Here is an 18756-nt window from a genome sequence, read left to right on the forward strand (position 1 = left end):
AAGTAAGAATAAAGGATATATATGCTCTCTTTATGCCGGTTGTGTGCTTAGACAAGAGGGGTAAAAACGTCCAATGAAAAATCTAGAAAAAAGAGAATTTGCTCTTTTAGATTTCAATTATTTCAGTTTTCGATTTTTAAATTCGATTTTCACATTTTATTCGATTTTTAAAATTTTGATTTATTCGATTCGGTTTTTAACAAAATAAACGGAGTGAGCTTATTTATTAAGACTGCAAATTCCTAAAAAACCCACCGAGCGTCCAAACCCGGTCCGAGTTGCAAACATACCCTCTGCCTCCCTGGTCACTGCGAGCTTATTTCTGTGCCCTCGAACGCTTGAACTTTCGAGACACTCCCAAGGCCCAAGCGCGTTCCTCCCTTCACTTCTTTTCCGCCTCCGGTCCTCGTGCTTCGCACTTTCGCAGTATACTGATCTCTTGTTGGAAATCAGCTGATCGAAGGCCTCAAGGGTTTCTGCGAAATCTTCTATTGTCCTTTGAGTCGCTTTACTCTCAGAAGAAGCTCTTTAGCTTCCTAGTTCACACCACCTAAATGGCGATTGCTGCACAAACTCCTGATATTATGGGAGAGCGACAGTCCGGTCAGGACGTTCGGACTCAAAATGGTATGCTTTCATTCATTTCTGTTCGTCTGGAGGACGAGGTTACTTGTTAATGGCGCCTCCTCTTTTTCACTAGTCGTTTTTACTAAAAGCTTAATGCACTTCTTTGCATCATTTCCCTGAAATCTAATAGAAATCTTTTTTATTTGTTTCGTTTCTCTTGTTGCTTCTGGATTTCAAATATCGGCAGTTGTGGCCTGTCAAGCAGTTGCGAACATTGTAAAATCGTCGCTTGGGCCCGTTGGTCTTGATAAGGTATATCATTTGTTTCTCGATTGAACACTATTTTTTTTTTCCTCAATGAAAACTCTCATTGTTTCTTATTATTCCCTTCTGTTTGTTCTTATTCGGGAGATTTCTAGGATAAGAGTTTTATGGTTCTCTCTTCTGGAAGGCTATTGTGGTTTAACTGGCTGCTTAGAGTTCATCTTATGCCTGTAACTGCCCTATCTTATTTGGTTGTTAAGTGGGATTTATGACTTGGTCCTCTTTTTGTTGAATTTCCAGAGGGTGAGTTAATAATAATGAACAAAGGAGGTCAAAGGTAAAAATGTGGTATATCAATGTTGGAGGGCATGCCATGTTTACTAAACGGATGCCCCCAATTGCTTTCTGATATTGAATTCAAAAAGATTAGTTTCTGGGAAGAGAAGTATATTCGAGATACTGGAATCGGCTAACTAAGCCTGGATGAAATTGTGCATGATTACTAGCATTCATGGCACTGTAAAGTGGAGATATATGTTAACTAAGACATCTTCTTTGTCTGTCTGTTTGTCTATCATCAAATGCTGCAAGTAATTATGTGATGTTTGACTTCAATGATAAATAGTTAGATCTAGAAGATTGATGTGATGGGACATCGAAACCACTTGCATGGTTGATGGCTTGTATTATAAGGGTTTCCAATTGAAATAAAATTGGATGGAGATGTTGGGACAATTTTTTTGGACACATATCTCAAAACGGTAGGGTAGAAACTGGAGCTCCAATGGTGAAATGCTTACTCATTTAGTTTTATCTCATTTACAAGCTGTTGAAGGCAGGTTGCATGCATGTATTTGAATGAGGTTTCTAGCAGGTAACGGTAAGTTTAGGTAGATACATTTTTCTGGCTAGTAATGGCACATAGCCCAAGGATTGTTACTGGAAGTTATGGTATCACATGGTCAAAATGTTTTCCTTAGTTTGGTTAAAGGTGATTTGGCAATTTCTAGGCATATTCAACAAAAATAACAAATATGTACCATATATAAGTTTTATGGAATCTCATTTTAGTCATAATCTATAAAATCACAAACTACATCAATAAATGATGAAATTTCAACTTAGATTTTTAAGAAATAATGATAAGATTTTTTTTTTGATAATTGAAATGATTTTATAAATCAGCAATAAAAATAGTACAAAGTCCTCATGGAAAGGTACGAGTTGCAACCTCTCCGGGCTGGTTAAGTACAGATTTCCGAATTAATAACAACTTACATAGAAGCACAAAAAAAAGATCTTCCCTAGAAACCCCCTGTTTGGCTAGAGCATCAGCCAAAGAATTAGCAGACCTACTAACCCATTTTACCTCAACTCTCATATTGTTGGTGGTTAACCACTTTACTTTTTTGATGAGATCTTTGTAGCCCCAAATGGTGGTATCCAAGTTTAGGAGCCACCTGGTTACCACCTAAGAGTCCCCTTCAACTAGGAGATGCTCCACCCCAAGCTGGTTGGCGATTTGAATTCCTTGTATTGCAGCAAGTGTTTCTGCCCTTGTGGAATCCCCCACTCCCACCAGTCCTGAGAATAGGGAAATTATGTTGCTGTCCTTATTTCTCAAGATACCCCCTATACCTGAAGGCCTGGGATTGCCTTGGCTTCTTCCATCAAAGTTTAGCTTAATGACGGCTTCCAAAGGCGGAACCCATTCTAACAGAATTCTATCCTTCTTTGTTGAAGTGTTGGCTATTACTAGCCAATTTCTCCACAAATCATCAAAGGAGAAGTCATCAAAGATATCCACAGTTTTCAGCCAAAGGATTGCTCTTGTTAGGATCAATCCTTCATTTCATCTAACCCTCTTTCCTTCTCTAAAAAAATTCTTGCATTCCTTTCCTCCCAAAGAGGCCACAGAGTGGCTGCCCTGACATCTCCACATGACCTTACCTCTTCTAGTGTGCCAAACAAAGACAGATGGGTTGAATAACAAGCTTAAATCAGAAGGCAGAGACCACCTACCTCCAAATAGACAAAGGCTCCACCTCCATATAGCTGTAGCAAAGGAACAGGAGATCAGCAAATGGACACAGTCCTCATTCTCGGCCTTACACAAGGAACGCCAATTTGGGAAAAGACAAAGCGAGGGTCTCTTTTTCTGTAAGTTTTCCAAAGTATTGATCTTCTCATAGAAGACTTCCTAGCAGAATACAACAATTTTTGGGGGAATAGGTCGCGCCCAAACTTCTTTGACAGGGAATCTTTGGGAAGAGGGGTTAGAACTGAGGGATTTTAGAAAAGAAGAGCAAGTAAAGGTACCTTTTGGAAGAGGAGTCCAAATCCGTTGATCAGAAGAAGTGGGGTCCAAGCAAACGGATTCTAGAAAATGAATTAGCTCAATAACACAATTCGACTCACCATCCCTTAACCCTATACGGAATCCAAAGTCCCAGTTTAAAGATAAGGGGTTTAACGGGCTCGAGGGAAAAGTTGCAATTGGTTCATGTTTGTAAAGGGAAATGGAATAGAGCGAAGGGAAACAATCTTTGAGGGGTTGAGTACCCACCCAAATATCCTCCTAGAAAAGAATAGCATTACCAGAACAAGCATCATACCTGATGAATCTGAGGAAGCGAGGGAGAATACCATGTATAGCCTTCCAAGGTGTAGTAAGGGTAGCTCGACGAGATATCCCGGAATCCCAACCATTTCTTGCACAACCATGAATGCTTGCCACCACCTCATGCCATAATCTCTCTCTCTCTCTCTCGGGGCCATCTCCATAGCCACTTCCCTAGAAGGGCTACATTCTTCAACACTATGTTTCCTATCCCTAAACCCCCTTCTTCCTTTGGTTTGTTAACTATCTCCCATCTGATCAAGTGATCCTTTTTCACCTCTCCTGGTTCCTATAGAAAGTCCCTCATTCTCTTCTCCAGTTTCTTAGCCTCCCTTAGAGGAATCCTGAACACAGAAAGGAAGTAGGTTGGAAGGTTGGCAAGTGTAGCCTTAATTAAAGTCAGCCTACCCCCTATTGAAATGTAATTCTTTTTTCCAAGCCACCAAGCACTTATCAAATTTCTCCACAATAGGGGCCCGGAAACTACTTTCTTTAGGGTTGGCTCCTAAGGGTAGTCCTAAGTATGTCAAAGGCCAAGAAGAAATATTGCAACCTAAGCATTTTGCAATGGATTCAATCTCCCTATTCTCCAAGTTTACTCCAGCCACACAACTTTTATCAAGATTTACCTTCAAGTTGGAGACCCTCTCAAAGGTACTTATTAAGATCTTAAGGTTTTCCATTTGCTTAACTCATTCCCTTCACAGAAAATAACAATGTCATCAGCAAACTAAAGGTGAATTACTGGAATGCCTCTACTCCCTATTCTCCATCCCTTTATTTGGCCCTCCTCATCTGCTTTGGAAATCATCCTAAAAACATCAGCAACAAGTGTAAAGAGGAAAGGGGAGAGTGGATCCCCTTGTCTTAAGCCTCTATTGGCTGGAAAGAAGTCCTTAACCATCCCATTCACCAACACTGAATAACGACAAGAGTGTAAGCATCCTCTTATCCACTTACACCATTTATCCCCAAAACCACGTCTTCTCAACATCTTCAGCAGGAAATTCCAATCCACTAAGTCATAGGCTTTCTCCAAGTCCGATTTGCAAACAAATCCTTTCCTGCCCGATCTCCTTATCTCTTCCACACTCTCGTTTGCAATAAGGATCTGATCTGTAATTTGTCTATCCTGAATAAAGGCTCCTTGTGCTTGGCTAATGAGAGAAGGGAGAACAACTTTGATCCTCCTAGAGAGCACTTTTGCCAGAATCTTGTAAATGCTTGTCACCAGGCTAATTGGCCGAAAATCTTTGGGGTGTCTGGCATCATTCTTTTTGGGAATTAAGGCTATAAAGGTGGCATTGATTCCAGGACTCACAAAATTTTTATTCTCAAATTCTTTAAATACTCCAATTAAGTCTTCTTTGACTATGTCCCAACAATCCTGATAAAATGCCATTGTAAATCCGTCAGGGCCCGGTGCTTTAGCCCTATCCATAGAAAAAACAACTTGTTTAATTTCCTCTTCCTCAATCATTCTTTCCAGCCATCCCTTATCTGTTTGGTTCAAAGTTGGCCAATTCTCCTCCCCTACTATTAATCGATTCTCTAATGGTTTTTGATAGATGGATTTGAAGTGATCCACAATCCTACTGGCAATCTCCTCTTGAGAGGTTATCTCCACACCCTCAACCTCAAGCTTTAGTATCAAATTTTTCCTTCTTCTCCCATTAGCCAAATCATGAAAAAAATTGGTATTCCCATCCCCTTCCTTGATCCACTTATGTCTGGATTTTTGTTTCCAAGAAATCTCCTTCCTCAACAAAGTCTCCTCTAGCTCCTTTTTCAGTTTCCTCCTCATTTCTCTGTCTTGCTCATCCATCATCCCTTAGGATGCTTTTGCATTTAACTCCTTGAACCAATAATCTAGCTTTTACCTCCTCCACTCTTCCAAAATGAACTTTATTCCATTCTTTTAATTTGCCTCTCAACCTTTTTAGTTTTTTGTGGAATCCAACCCCTTCCCATTTCACTTCTCTTAATTCTTCACTCCACCATTCCTTAACCTTAGGCAAGAAGTCCGGGTGTGTCAGTCACATATTTTCAAACCTGAATGGTCTAGGTCCATTGCCAAGAGGTTCTTGTCCTACTTCTATAGGGTAATGATCAGAGGTTATCCTAGGTAGAGCCTTAGCCACCAAACCTCTCCAGTGGCTCTCCCAACCCTCATTAAATAGGAACTTGCCAAGCTTTGAGCAGATTGGGTTTTCTTGGAAGTTGGACCAAGTGTAGGTAGCCTGTAGTAGAGGAAGTTCCCGTAATTCACAGGAATTTATGAAGTCATTGAACTTCCTCATACTAGTTGTAATGGCTTGCCTAGGATTATTTGACTCATTTGTGAATCTTATTGCATTAAAATCACCCCCAAACACCAAGGACCTTCCCACAAACCTTGAATCCCATGAAGCTCCTCCCAAAGCTCATTCCTCTCTCTGTGATTATTTGGACCATACACATTTGTTAGCACCCAAGTAAATCCATCTTTCACCATTCTGAATTTTAGGGATACAGTGAAGTTTCTTATTAGCTTCTCTACTGGTTCTCCGAAGTCCTCCCTCCACAAAGTTACTATTCCCCTGATGCCCCCCACGACGGAGCTGAGCACCATCTTACCCCTCTTATTTTCCAGATCTCCCTGACCCACCTTCTGTTCAGTTCAGCTAATTTTGTCTCCTGCAACATCACAATATTAGGTCTTTCTCTTCTAACTAACTCCTTAATCGATCTCCTTTTTCTGTCACTACCCAAACCCCTTACATTCCAGCTTATTATCTTCATTACCTCTCAACAATTTAGCCCTCCAGTAAAGTGTTCCTTCATTTAGAACCCCTCTTTCTTTCCCCTCTACCACTGAACTCGATATCCCCTTTGATGTCCATAATTAGTCTCTCTACTTCAGACTATTTCTTCTTTTTCCTACCTTTGTTTCCCACTGACTTTCCTAATTCATGCCTCAATCTATTGGTTCTTGCCTCTGATTCAGGGTTTTTTGGAGCCACCTCTGACATTTCCTCCTTCTGTTTATATTCCTCTAGCAGGGCACAAATCTGCTCCCAAATCCATTCTAGCTCCTCTTGTTTCCTTTCTAACAAGCCAACTCTCTTCTCTGATTGGACTCCATCATTGTCAATGGCCACTTCCTTACCACCAATTAGTTGGTCTGGTCAGGATTCCAGGACATCTGTTACAGGCAGAGAACCCAAATTAGTATCTAAACCCAAATGGACAGGCTTACCTGGAATTAGCATAGGTGGTTGCATGTGGACCGGCTGCTGGGTATCAATTCTTGAAGTCAGGGCTAGGCCCTTCCCCTTTTCCGGACTCAACTGTGGAAGCGGGCTAGGTACAACCAATACTTCCTCACCCTCTATAGTCAAGAAAGCTTCACTTCTCTTTCCCTCTGCGTAATTCCTTTTGTAAGGCTCCAAGGATGATTCTTGTCTCTCTGGCTTGATGTCCTGACTAGGCTGCACATATGGGATGGACTCGTCTATTGGTCGGGATGCATTCTGCCTTACCTCTTTCGGTGTTCCCAACTCCACCTGTCTTTTGTATGGCATACCCAGATTGGGAGAGATATGTTCTCCATTGCTAAGGCTCACTCTTCTTTGCGTTTTGATAGTACCAGAATCTTGCGGATCCGTCTCCTCCTCGAGGAATAACAGTTCGGTGTTTAGACTACCCTCTTCCAATATATCTCTTGGCTTTTGGAGATCGATACTTCCCAAGCTAACAGTTTCTTCAAAATCTGAACCGGAAACAACAAAATCTTCATCGTCTGTCAATCTTTCCGAATCAGAGTCGAAGACCTCACTGCTCTTCACACTTCTGGGATTACGGCGATCCTGTTTCTTAAGTGGCAACTTCTTCGAGGGTCTCCACTGTACGAGCTGGAGACCTTCGCTGAACTATCTTCTTCACCTAAGTAAGCACTGTCTACAACAAGGTCTAGATCCCACCGTTTTCTGCTTCTGGTATTCCGCCTATCCAAGGGTAAATGGTTTTCCTTCTTGGTCGGAAGCCACTGCAGCGACGAAGTGGCCGAACCTGCAACTGGTGCGCGGATAAGAGAGGAGGGGCTAAAAGGAAAAGGAAATAGATGGTTTTTACTATCTATTGGAGGCTCCCCCTTCCCAAGCGCGTGTGACTTAAGTGAGTCACGTGCCCTCTTTAAGTGAGGTTTGATCTGGGCCGACTTAAGAGGACACGGCCCACTCTTGGTTTTTTTAACGGGCCCAACACTTTTTTGAGGCCCACATGTGCTAACTTGCATTGGCACGTGAGGCTTTACCACTTCACACTCAGTGCTTGGGACACCCGGCTCAAGTTCAGCCTTTTTTGGTTCGACCTGGTCTGAAACCTTTAATCTTCCTTCACAACTTGAATTTAAAATCTCCCTCCTACCGCCTTTAACCGTCTGTGCATAAGAAATACTGCACTCCCTACTGATAGCTTGCATTCCACGTATTTGACCACCCATCTGCCCCTTCTCTTTTAAAGTCTCCAGTTTTTGCTTACCCAAATCGGTGAAAGACTGATCAGCCTTTGAGATTACCACTCTCCTTGTTCCACGTAGGGCCTCTTCTTCTACCTTCTCATCCCCTTCCTTGCGAGCCTCCCTCCATAGTGTAGCTTCTATGGAGGAGGCCAGCCAAACTGAGTTGAAGCAACCTTCCACGCTTATCTCCACTTTTCTGGGTATATCTTCTGGTTTCACTCCGTTCAATAGGAGAGCTGCTGATCGAAGGTCCCCCCAAAAAGCTCTGGCCAGCTTACCACCACATAACAGTGCAATGGATGCGGCCACTTCCTGTTTCCACAAATGAAAGGGCAGACCAAGAACTTGTATCACCACCCCATCCTCAGTGAAGAACTCTTTAGAGTTAGATGAAAAGTTCCACTTAGATATTGTAATCACACCATAATCAGATTGAAAACTGATAGCTGAGAGCTCTAACTTATCTTCAGTCAGATCAAGCACAGCTTTACTGTTCTCAAAAGGTGTTAGAATAAACTTCCCTTTTAACTTCAGCTGTAATACGAGCAGGTCTGCAACTCTCCTCCAGTTGCTAACCGGATTTTAACTTGAACCACATATTTATCTTCCCACTCTTCTCTCCTGGAATAGCCAACCAGCCTGTTCTGTCCAAAGGCTAGTAGCTCTTGGACATGGTCTTCATCTTCAGTTGAGAGTTTGATGGTTTTACCATTCTCCTTCAGTAGATCCAATCACAAGGTTTCCATGTAGTGATGAAACTCTTCCAGTATTCCATTGATTTTCTTCCATCCAAGACCCTGTCTACCTTCAAGAAAGCAGACTAGTTGCCTCCGTCCTTTCCCGAAGAATTCAGAGAGAGCTAAGTAACCCCCTTTACAGTTTCTTCTGCATTCTACAACATACCTCTTCCCTTCTTGAGTTCTCAATTCCTTCCAGTTTCTTTGTTTACCTTTGAGGCATGCTTCATTCACATACTCCCTGAACCAATTAATCACCTCCATACCTTGCAGCAGCACTGTGGCCTTCTTCCCTTCCCTAATCTTCAAGCTTGCCCCACTTTTGTTTTTCAGCTCTTCAAGCAGAAACTCCTTGGCTTCGAACTTCAGTATTCTCCTCCACCGTCCTGCAGCCACAAATCCATCCCCCCTCTTCACCAAATCCATATTTCTCCCTAACTCTTCCGACCACTTCGAGGGGGTTCACAGGAATATCGGTCTCATATGAATATCTGTTAGGCTCTGTACAGACTGCTTATGATAAGATTTTTTCTTAATAAAAGAGATACACACATACATGCACAACGATTCAGAGCCATGGTTTTTAGATCTACATGCATGTCTATAGACAATAGAACATTTCAGTTCAAATGGTTGGCATTGATGGTCAATATCTTTGGGACCACAAACTACATCAGTAAATGATGAAATTTCAACATAGATTTTTGAGAAATAATGACAATATTTGTTCTTAATAACAGATAAACACATACATGCACAAGGATTCAGAGCCATGATTTTTAGATCTACATGCACACCTTTTCTTTTGATGAATGAGTGAAAATGGTTGCTTTGATGGTCAAGTCAATTTCTGAAAGCTTCAGTACGTATGTATTTAGGTATGGTTAAAATGGTACTTAAAATGTTTTTTTTTTATCAATGAGTATTTAAAATGTTTAGAAACAAAAAAAAAATTATTAAGTAATATAATTTTGAATAATCAACTTTACTTGGAATCCTTTGGATGTAATATATACTTGGACTACTTTTGGCAATGAATTAAGAGATTGATGTGCTAATGGAGCATGTGCAAGGATCAGACTGTAGACTGACAGATGTCAAGTTTACAGAAATTGGTTGGTGTGGACTTTTGGAAGAAAGTGGCTTTACTAGTAGAAGATTAAGAGAAATAGATTAATTTTTTGGTTTTTTAGCTGGTAATGTATTCTTGATTTCTTCTTTTTGACTTGGAACCTGACTGTTCCTTGCACTCCTTTCTGGGGATTTGTTGCTTTAATTTCTCATATTTTCATTTTTTAAATAAGCTATCTTTTCATTTGTCAAAAATGAGGCTTTTTGAGCTGTTTAAGATAAGTCTTTTGGAATAGAGTATTTTCACTTTCAGCTTCTTCCTGGAATGTTGGGATTTTGTGGGCAATGTGGTAAAAAACTGTTTGAGAATCTTGGAGAGAGTGGTTAAACATAGGTTTTATTGAAATATTTGCAATTATTTTCCAAAAAATGCTTAACTTTGTCCTAGGTATTTTTGGTCCTAAAAGTTCGATTGTGGCATTTAAGGAGTCATTCACATGACTCCTAAATGCTGGCTTCCTTATTCCTCTTTCATGGACTCATATTTTAGATATATGCAAATGCTGCATTATATCTGATTCTGAATAAGTGAAGTCTGGTGAAGGGGCTAATATGCAGAACTTGTTTTTTTATCAGCATTTGGGAAATAGATTTGGAGAAAGCATATAATCATTTATGTTCGAAGTGTCTTATGGAGTAGACATGCTAGTGGATGATTTTTTCTGTTCACAGTAACCAAGTGTGTTACACATGCAAGTACTTAGGATTGTTTCCTTTCAAATTAACACTATCGTTACCTTATTCATTGAAAAACAAAAGTGAAGCTGCCTGAGGAAGGAATGGATAAATGTCCCTCCTTTTGGTCTGTTCATTTTCCCCTATCTTTTATGAATCCAATGAGAACAGGATCAGCACTGTCAAGGAGAACTTTAAATGTATATCTGGCTTCTCTCTTTGGTGTTCTATTTTGGAATTGAAGTAGATTCTGAAGTGGTTATTAAGTTTCTGCAAGATGGAGTTCTATCAAGTTAAAAGAGTTTGGCATAATCTGATTCCCTTAATGGAAGTGGTATCATGGTATATTTGTAATAGGCATGGAGAAGACATGGCATTTGTTCCATAATTGTAGGGTTGTAGAGTTCATGTGGTCTTCTATGCCTTTTTCCTTGGTAGTAAGAACAAACGATTTTTTTGGAGTACCATGCCTTTTACAATCTGTTGGGATTATTTGAAAGTGGAGAAGTGGGGGAATATTTGGAGTTAAAAGTGGAAATAAGAGAAGATTGGCTGCAGATACCAGAACACCCATCATGGAGTGGCTATTGGAACGCCTGGAATTTGAAAATGAAGATCAATCTTTATTTGGTCAATACTGCTATGTCTTTTCTCATATGTAAAGTGTTGATTTATTTTTGGTACACCTTATTTTCTTAACTTTGTTCTTTTGTTTGGCAAAATTTTTTCTTAATACTTGTATTAGGGTCCACTGTATGCCCTTCACTATTAGACTCGGTAATTTAAAAGGTGTGCCTGAGGTGCGCCTAGGTGCATAGGTGAGGCGCATTTTAGGGTAGGCACCTCGCCTAGGTCCTAGGTGCAGCACTTTTAAAAGGCGTATGCCTGGTGCACCTTGCGCCTTGGCCCAAGCGTGTGCCTTTTGAAAATTGTACATTTTCTTTTTGCTTTTTTTGAACCTAGTGACTAGGTCAGGGGCATAGCCCTTGGATCCCTGACCACGCCCCTGGAGGCAAATCCAAACAAGTCCATGTTAGGGTCTTAAATTCTTAATTCTCACACAAAAAGGCAATTAAGATATCTTCTTAAAAGGCAATTAAAATTATAAAATTATTAATTTTTTTGTGTGAGAATTAAGAATTTAAGACCATAACATGGACTTGTTTGGGCTTGCCTTGAGGGGTGTGGCACAAAGGCGACTTGTAAAATCAGGAGTGTAATATGTTTTACATCACATTAGCTAGTTGAAGTAATGCAATTGAGGAAAAAAAGAAATTGTGGGCTTTACATGCTTGAAAATGTTTTATATGTTTGATTTTATTTTTAAATTTTCATTTGAATATGCTTTACATGTTATGTTTATGTATTTTAATTTTAGATAATAGGTTTTTTAAACCATTAATTTTAAAATTTAGGTTTATAATTCTTATTAATATTATGTTTAATATTTTGATTTTTTTTTTGCATATTTTTTTTTTATTTTTTAGCATTTTCTTTTGTATTTTGCACCTTGCTTCAAAAAGGCGCGCACCTTGCCTTGCTCCTTGCTCTTTTAAAACACTGATTAGACCTTAAGGTTTTTTCTTTCTTTTACTTGTCTTTGGATGTGTTGATCTTCTTTGATTGATTTCTACACTCCCATATGAGAGACCCGTATTACTTATCTGATTTTTTTACTCCCATTATTGTGAAGGGTACCTTTGTGGATGTTTTAAAAGGTGTAGTTTGCGTGATCATTGATTTACTAGGACTTGGAAGAGTTCTGTGTCTGGACTTGGGTATAAGATCTATGGGTTGCTAAGTACCTCGGTTTTCTTGTTGGAGCTACTCCAGAGGTTGAGTGCTTCAAGCTGGGCTTGCTGCTGTTGGCCCCAATTTTACTGGCCTTGGGCCTCAGTATGCATCTTTAATGGATATGCATTTGGCATTTCTGGAAATAGACTTTTAGATCCATGGGCTCAACTTCATCATTTCCCCAAAATTTTCCCTCTCTATCAAAGCAACAATTAAGGAAATGATCTCTCCACTTCTCTGCTTCTATCTCATTTTTTTTTTATCAATTCTTCTTCTATACCATTTAGTCACTGTCAGACACATGTTACATTTTTTTTCTTATTTTTCTATTTGAAAGTATTATTTTAAGTTATTAATTTGTTTTTGTTACATCTTGGTTTGATCCATCTTGATTGGGTAGCTATATCATAAATTTTCAGAAACTATTTTGATGGACACTAAGGTTTTTTTATTTTTTTTTAAAGCTTCCTATCAATTGATTGTGGGTAAAAATATCAAGGCATTGATGACTTCATCTTTCATTTGTTTCTTTCCATTTACCTTATGTTCGTATTTGTGTGTTTATGGTTTAGTGGTTTTTTATCTGCTCTTGAAATTCTCACAATTGATTAACTCTTTCAGATGCTAGTTGATGATATTGGTGATGTAACAATCACTAATGATGGTGCTACAATACTCAAGATGTTAGAAGTTGAACATCCAGCTGCCAAGGTAGACAGATGTTGCTGCACTTCTCCCTTTAATTCTTTCTCTATCCAAATTTGACTGTTTGTGTGTCTGTTATCTTCTACTTATATTTCCCTTTTTTTGATCAGTAGCAATCAAATATTTATTGATTATAAAATTACAAGTGTAGGAGTTGTGCCAAACACCCTGATAATTACTTCTCTCTTTGTTGTTGGAGTTCAGGTACTTGTGGAATTGGCTGAGCTCCAAGATCGAGAGGTTGGAGATGGAACAACCTCAGTTGTCATTGTAGCTGCAGAGCTTCTTAAGGTAACATTTAGCTACTGCAGGCTAATCGAAGGGTACAATGCACATTTATTTCTCTGGTTTGTGGGGACGTGCTACCCCCTGTCTTGTGTAGCACCTTTTGGTTTTATCGAAAAATGGGTATAATGTGCATGTGATCAATTTCATTTGTCCTTGTGTTTCTGGCAGACATTTCAAAAAAATTAGCTAGTAATTTATTTTTTTCCCTTAATTTCTGCAGAGAGCAAATGATCTGGTGAGAAATAAGATCCACCCAACATCTATAATCAGTGGATACAGAGTGAGTATCTTTCTTTCTTTCTTGTTTAATTATGAGACATCAATTTCTTTGCCAATTGACATGCGATTGTAATTTTATCAGCATCTGTAGATTGTGGATTTTTGAAAATTTTGTACCCATGGGGTTCTTGTTTTATATGCATATTAATTTGTTTGTTTGTTTGTTTTTTGGCAGCTTGCTATGAGGGAAGCATGCAAATATGTTGATGAGAAGCTGGCCACGAAGGTATGGCTTCCCTAATCAATTTATATTTGGAAAACATGCTACTAGCAGAAAAGACATGAAAAATTTAGATGGGGTTTGCAAAGGAGTGGAGGTAAAAAGTAACTTAGTTTAAATGGTGTACCTTTTGGATGTCTGCAACTCTTCATAAGGATCAAGGTCTGTTTACTGGTCAGTTATTGAATTGCGTCTTTGGTGATTGTTCATTGAACATAGGGAGTTCTAAACTGTTAGTCTTTACCTTTTTCAAAAAAAGTACCAGCTGTTGATTATACTGGGGGGTCAGAAAAAGAGAGGGAGAGAGATAGAACTGGAACTAGACTGAAGAAATTGTTTTCTTTTATGAAATCATTCAAAGTAACAAGTAGGTGGATATTTGTGTTTGAAAAGGAAGTTGAAATCAGAAAGATGCTCAGCTCGTTCTTTTTAGGAGGCAAGGAGTTCACTTGAAAAGTTTGTTTTTTTGTAGCTTGAAGAAAGAGAAAAAATAGAGACCCTACCAATTAATGTATATGTTCTTTTGGGAATCTTTTATTGTTCTATTGGTGATTTCTTCTCACAAAAAAATCTCGTCACTTATCCTGTATGTCTTTCTTCTTTCTAATAATTTTTTTTTCTTTATTACAAAAAATAAAAGGGCACAAACAATATCTTGGAAACTTTTATTTGTTTGTGCATGTGTCTGTCTTTTAGATGTAGTGCTCTACAAATAGCATACAACTAACATGGTGCATGGTTTTTTATTTTAATGATTAAAGATAGTTCATTAAAGAAAAAACTACTTTACCTTTCTCCAAAAAAAAAGATAGTTCATTAAAGAAAAAGAAGATATAGATCAGGTGAGATGATACCACTGAGGGAGAAAAGAAAGCAAAAATAGATCCATCCTTCCCCTATATGGTGCACATATGGGGACATGGCTTACCAACAATTTAACATGTATGTGAGGACTATATGTTCACTACTATATCATGGCTGATCTACAGCCTATGGAGTTTTCTGTATAGTGAATATGGAGGGAGTTGATCCCCCACCCATAGCAAAGTTTCATCAAAATGGTCAAAATTTTATCTTGGATGTGTTTTGACTCATTATGTGGACTTGCATACAGAAGAATCCAATATATTTCTAATCATTGGGGTGCCATTTAACGATTTATAGCTATAGTGTTAAAAACACCCTCTTTCTTTGATAGGTATTAGTAACATCCTTCTCTTGTTTTACTTGATTGTTATTTACGAGTTAATCATGTTTTTATATGATCTATTCTTTTTCAAAATTCAAATGAAGCTTGGAAGTTGTAGCTCAAAAAATATGAGCTTCTTTTTTCTTGGTTGATTAACATGTAAGAATATGCATATCCAGGTTGAAAAGCTGGGAAAGGATTCCCTCATAAACTCTGCCAAGACAAGCATGTCATCCAAATTAATTGATATTGATAGTGACTTCTTCGCTAATTTGGTAAGCCAGTTAGTTGGTTTGATTGTTCTTGTTCTTTGTCTCATCTGTAGTGTAAAATGACTGTCATTTTTAAATTTTAAACAAGTGATTTCCAGCATGTCATTTATGGAGTCATGTTTCCATTCCAATCCATTTTAAGTATCACTGTTTAAATTTCTGCCAGCAGTGAAAGAAATAAAAATGTCAGTGAATATATTCATGAATCCAGAGGGTTTAATTTATTCATTTATTTTACAAATAAGAATTTCATTGAATAGGCCTATAAGGTGGAACACACAAATAAAAAAGAAAAAAAGATACCTTTCATAGTTTTTATCATTCTTCTTACTGTTGTTGACAATTATTTTGTCATGTTTTTTGGTGATGAAATATGGTATATTGTTTTTTTGAATAAATAACTGAATCTATTTCATTGAAATGAATTACCTAACTCCTCACCAAGGTGAGCAATAGTCCAAAGAGTACATTCTCTTCACAAATGGAGCTACAACAGAATAATGATTAGAGCAAGCTTTTACAGATTACAGCCCGGCCCTGGTCAACCTCATTCTAGGTGCAATTCAGATCTCTTACCCACAAGAATCCTTCCCACACCTACCGACATGACACTACAACTGTACATTGGGAACATCTCCCCATGAACGGTAACATGCAAATACGGGAGATGTTCTCAATGTACAGCTGTAGTGAGGTGTGGGTGGGATATCTGAACTGCTCTAGGTGTATCTTGCCACTTTGAACGAGGAGTTGAAATGACGGGGATCAATAAAGCATATCAAAAGAGAACCAAAGCTGCTCCTATGCTCATTTGGCATCATTATGAAGACGTGGCTCCCATATGGGAGCTGGGTTAGCATTGCATCAACTTGGGAAGACCCTAGAGTCTTAAATCCACTTTAGGATGCTCTTTGTGTGGTTAAACTTGCTGCTGGACAGGAGGGCTGACCTCTTTTTTCTTGATAGTTTTATTTTGACCTCATTGATGACAAAGTTTACAATTTCAGTTTTGAGAAATATTTAAAAATTTTCGACTTCATGGAAGCATTACAAAGAATGAATTGCTGCAAAACTACATAAAATGTTAATATTTTTGTTTGGTTATTTACATATTAATGTAGACATGACTACTACTGGAATGCTAAGATAGTAAAAAAAGTAACAAAATGATGGATACGGCAATATTAGTAAAAAAGTTAACAAAATGATGAATACAGCAATGCTAAAGAAGAAAAGTACCCATCATAACCACAGGATACTTTAATATGGGAAACACGCGAAAGTAATTTTGGAAGAGATATCTCTCACTGTCACTAACTTTTGGTATGCTCAGTCTACAAACTCTCTGTCTTTACTCTCCTTTTATGATATTTCCTTAAATATCAATACATGGATTATTTGTTAGGTGTATTTTGATTTTTTGTCTAATTCGTAGATACCCTAGAACCTTCTAAAATGAGAATTTTCGTGGAACTGTTGGGAAATTTTGTGGAGATTGGAAAATGGTTGACTCTTTGCTTATTAATTCCCTAAGCTTGCCAACCATAATTTGTACATATCCTAGAACCTTCTTGTTGTTGCTTTTTTTCTATTAGTAACAGTTCAAGAAATTTTAATGCAAATGAGAGTAGGATACTTGCTTAGCTGAAGTCGGATAGAATTTCCAGATTACCATGTCTGTCCATACATGTTGATGATTCTCTCAGAGGAAGCATACAGGTTAAATATTCTGGAATTCAGCTCTGTTCATATAAAATCAATTTGACTCCATCTCACAGTTCTAGGGTCAAGGATTGGCATCTATGAAACCACCAAAGTCATTTCCTGCAGAAACAATGTTTCCTCATTCCAGGCACACAAGGTTTTATCACCTTGCATATTTAATAGAGTGGGTTGCTGAACTTGTAGGGGATATTGCCAATGAGGGTGAAAAGTTGGTTGCAGATGAGAATTTTGAGGAGAATGTGGTTTTGGAGTTACAAGGGATCAATGAGCATTATAAGGATCTGATTGATTTCAAGAAGATTACTCTAGCAGTGAAACAATTCAGAAGTCGGAAAAAATCGAAATGTTCAGGTTTCGGAAGTTTTTTGCTTGGTTAAAAGGTGGTTTTTTTGGTATTGGTTCGATCAAGTAGGTAAAGAAAACAAAGAAAGTTATAAGAAGAGGTAGAGAGGTTCCTATTTAAATTGTTAGAAGATATCTGTTTGGGGTTTGGTTTCTATGCTTTTAGGATGAGTTGGTAATTTTTTTTTGGTTTGAGTTTGTTGGATTGAAGCTAATATATATATATATATATATATATATATATATATATATATATTGTTTTTTTTTTGTTTCTGTTTAGGTTTGATTGAAAATTTCTGGTTTTTTTCTTGTTTTGGTGAGATTTGTGTCTGCGGTTGGTTCTTTATGTTTGATTGAGTTTTTGGGTTGGTGTTGCAGTTGGAAGTAGGTTTGTTTTCTTTTTTCTCCCGGGTGTCTGGTCACCTTCCTTGTATTATTTATTTTCCTTTTACTAAATTTTATTTTATTGCCTACTAAGGTTATCCGTTGGTTGAAATCCTGTGATCTTTTTAAGGATTTATCAGTTGAAGACATTTATAGAAGTTGGGGTATTGTGGCATCTACTACTACTTCCAAAGCTACGATACAGGAAGTTTGGTCCCTGCCGGCACAACAAAGGGTGAAACTGAACTTTGATGGAAGCTCTATAGGTAATCCAGGCCCATCTGGTATAGGAGGTGTTTTCAGAGATAATGAAGGCAAGATAATGGCTTTGTTTTCAGGTCCAATAGGTGTTGGAGATTCCTTAAGAGTGGAAATCTTGGCACTACATCAAGGTGTAAAACTGGCCAAACAATTGGGGCTACAGCAGATTGAGATAGAAGGAGGCTCCAAGTTGGTAATTGGATGGATGCAATCAGGGCAGCTGGGAATTTGGCAATATAGACAGCTGATAAGGGAAATTCTTAGCACAACAAGGGAGGTGGGTGTTTGGTTCAAGTGGGTAAGGAGATCAGCAAATGGTTTTGCTGACGCCCTAGCAAAACAAGGGACTGTAAGGGAGAGTCTTTATTGGGCAGTGCTGTAATGTTTGATGTTTATTGGATCAACCTTTTCTAATAAGGGTTGAATTCTGTATTTCAGTTTAATTTATCTCTAATGAAAGTTATCGTTTCTGATAAAACATAATATTTTATTTTATTGCCAAAACAAATTCAACAAAGTGGAGTTCATTAAGGAGTAGTATCTATACTACTATTAAAAGTGTGAATGAGAGTGGAAATTTTATTTGACTAAAATACCCCACTTTTTGAATTTGGTCCATCTATAATTGTAAGAATAGAAATGTAATGTGAACAACCATTTTATTTGACTAAAATACCTTTCATTAAATCTATATTTAAGATATTAATTCACTGAATCCTATTCTTGACTAGAATACCCCTATTTTTGAATTTGGTCCCTATTGCGAGGGTACAAAATGTAATTTGTATTACTACATTTTTCC

The 18756-nt window shown here is 38.1% G+C and overlaps 1 protein-coding gene across 1 annotated transcript in view; it reads left to right on the forward strand.

Annotated features, from left to right (window-relative positions):
• The first annotated feature begins 225 nt into the window (after nucleotides 1–225).
• LOC104611038 (T-complex protein 1 subunit alpha) overlaps nucleotides 226–18756 on the forward strand; it is a 33508-nt gene continuing 14977 nt past the window's right edge. Inside the window, exons 1-7 of the mRNA XM_010277953.3 lie at nucleotides 226–627; nucleotides 815–879; nucleotides 12911–13000; nucleotides 13199–13285; nucleotides 13503–13562; nucleotides 13737–13787; nucleotides 15150–15245. Of these exons, the coding sequence (XP_010276255.2) occupies nucleotides 555–627; nucleotides 815–879; nucleotides 12911–13000; nucleotides 13199–13285; nucleotides 13503–13562; nucleotides 13737–13787; nucleotides 15150–15245 (522 nt within the window). The 5' untranslated portion in view covers nucleotides 226–554. The remainder of the gene's footprint in view (nucleotides 628–814; nucleotides 880–12910; nucleotides 13001–13198; nucleotides 13286–13502; nucleotides 13563–13736; nucleotides 13788–15149; nucleotides 15246–18756) is intronic.

The sequence above is a fragment of the Nelumbo nucifera genome, chromosome 4 (assembly GCF_055504915.1).
Source record: "Nelumbo nucifera cultivar China Antique chromosome 4, China Antique-T2T, whole genome shotgun sequence".
Lineage (NCBI taxonomy): Eukaryota > Viridiplantae > Streptophyta > Magnoliopsida > Proteales > Nelumbonaceae > Nelumbo > Nelumbo nucifera.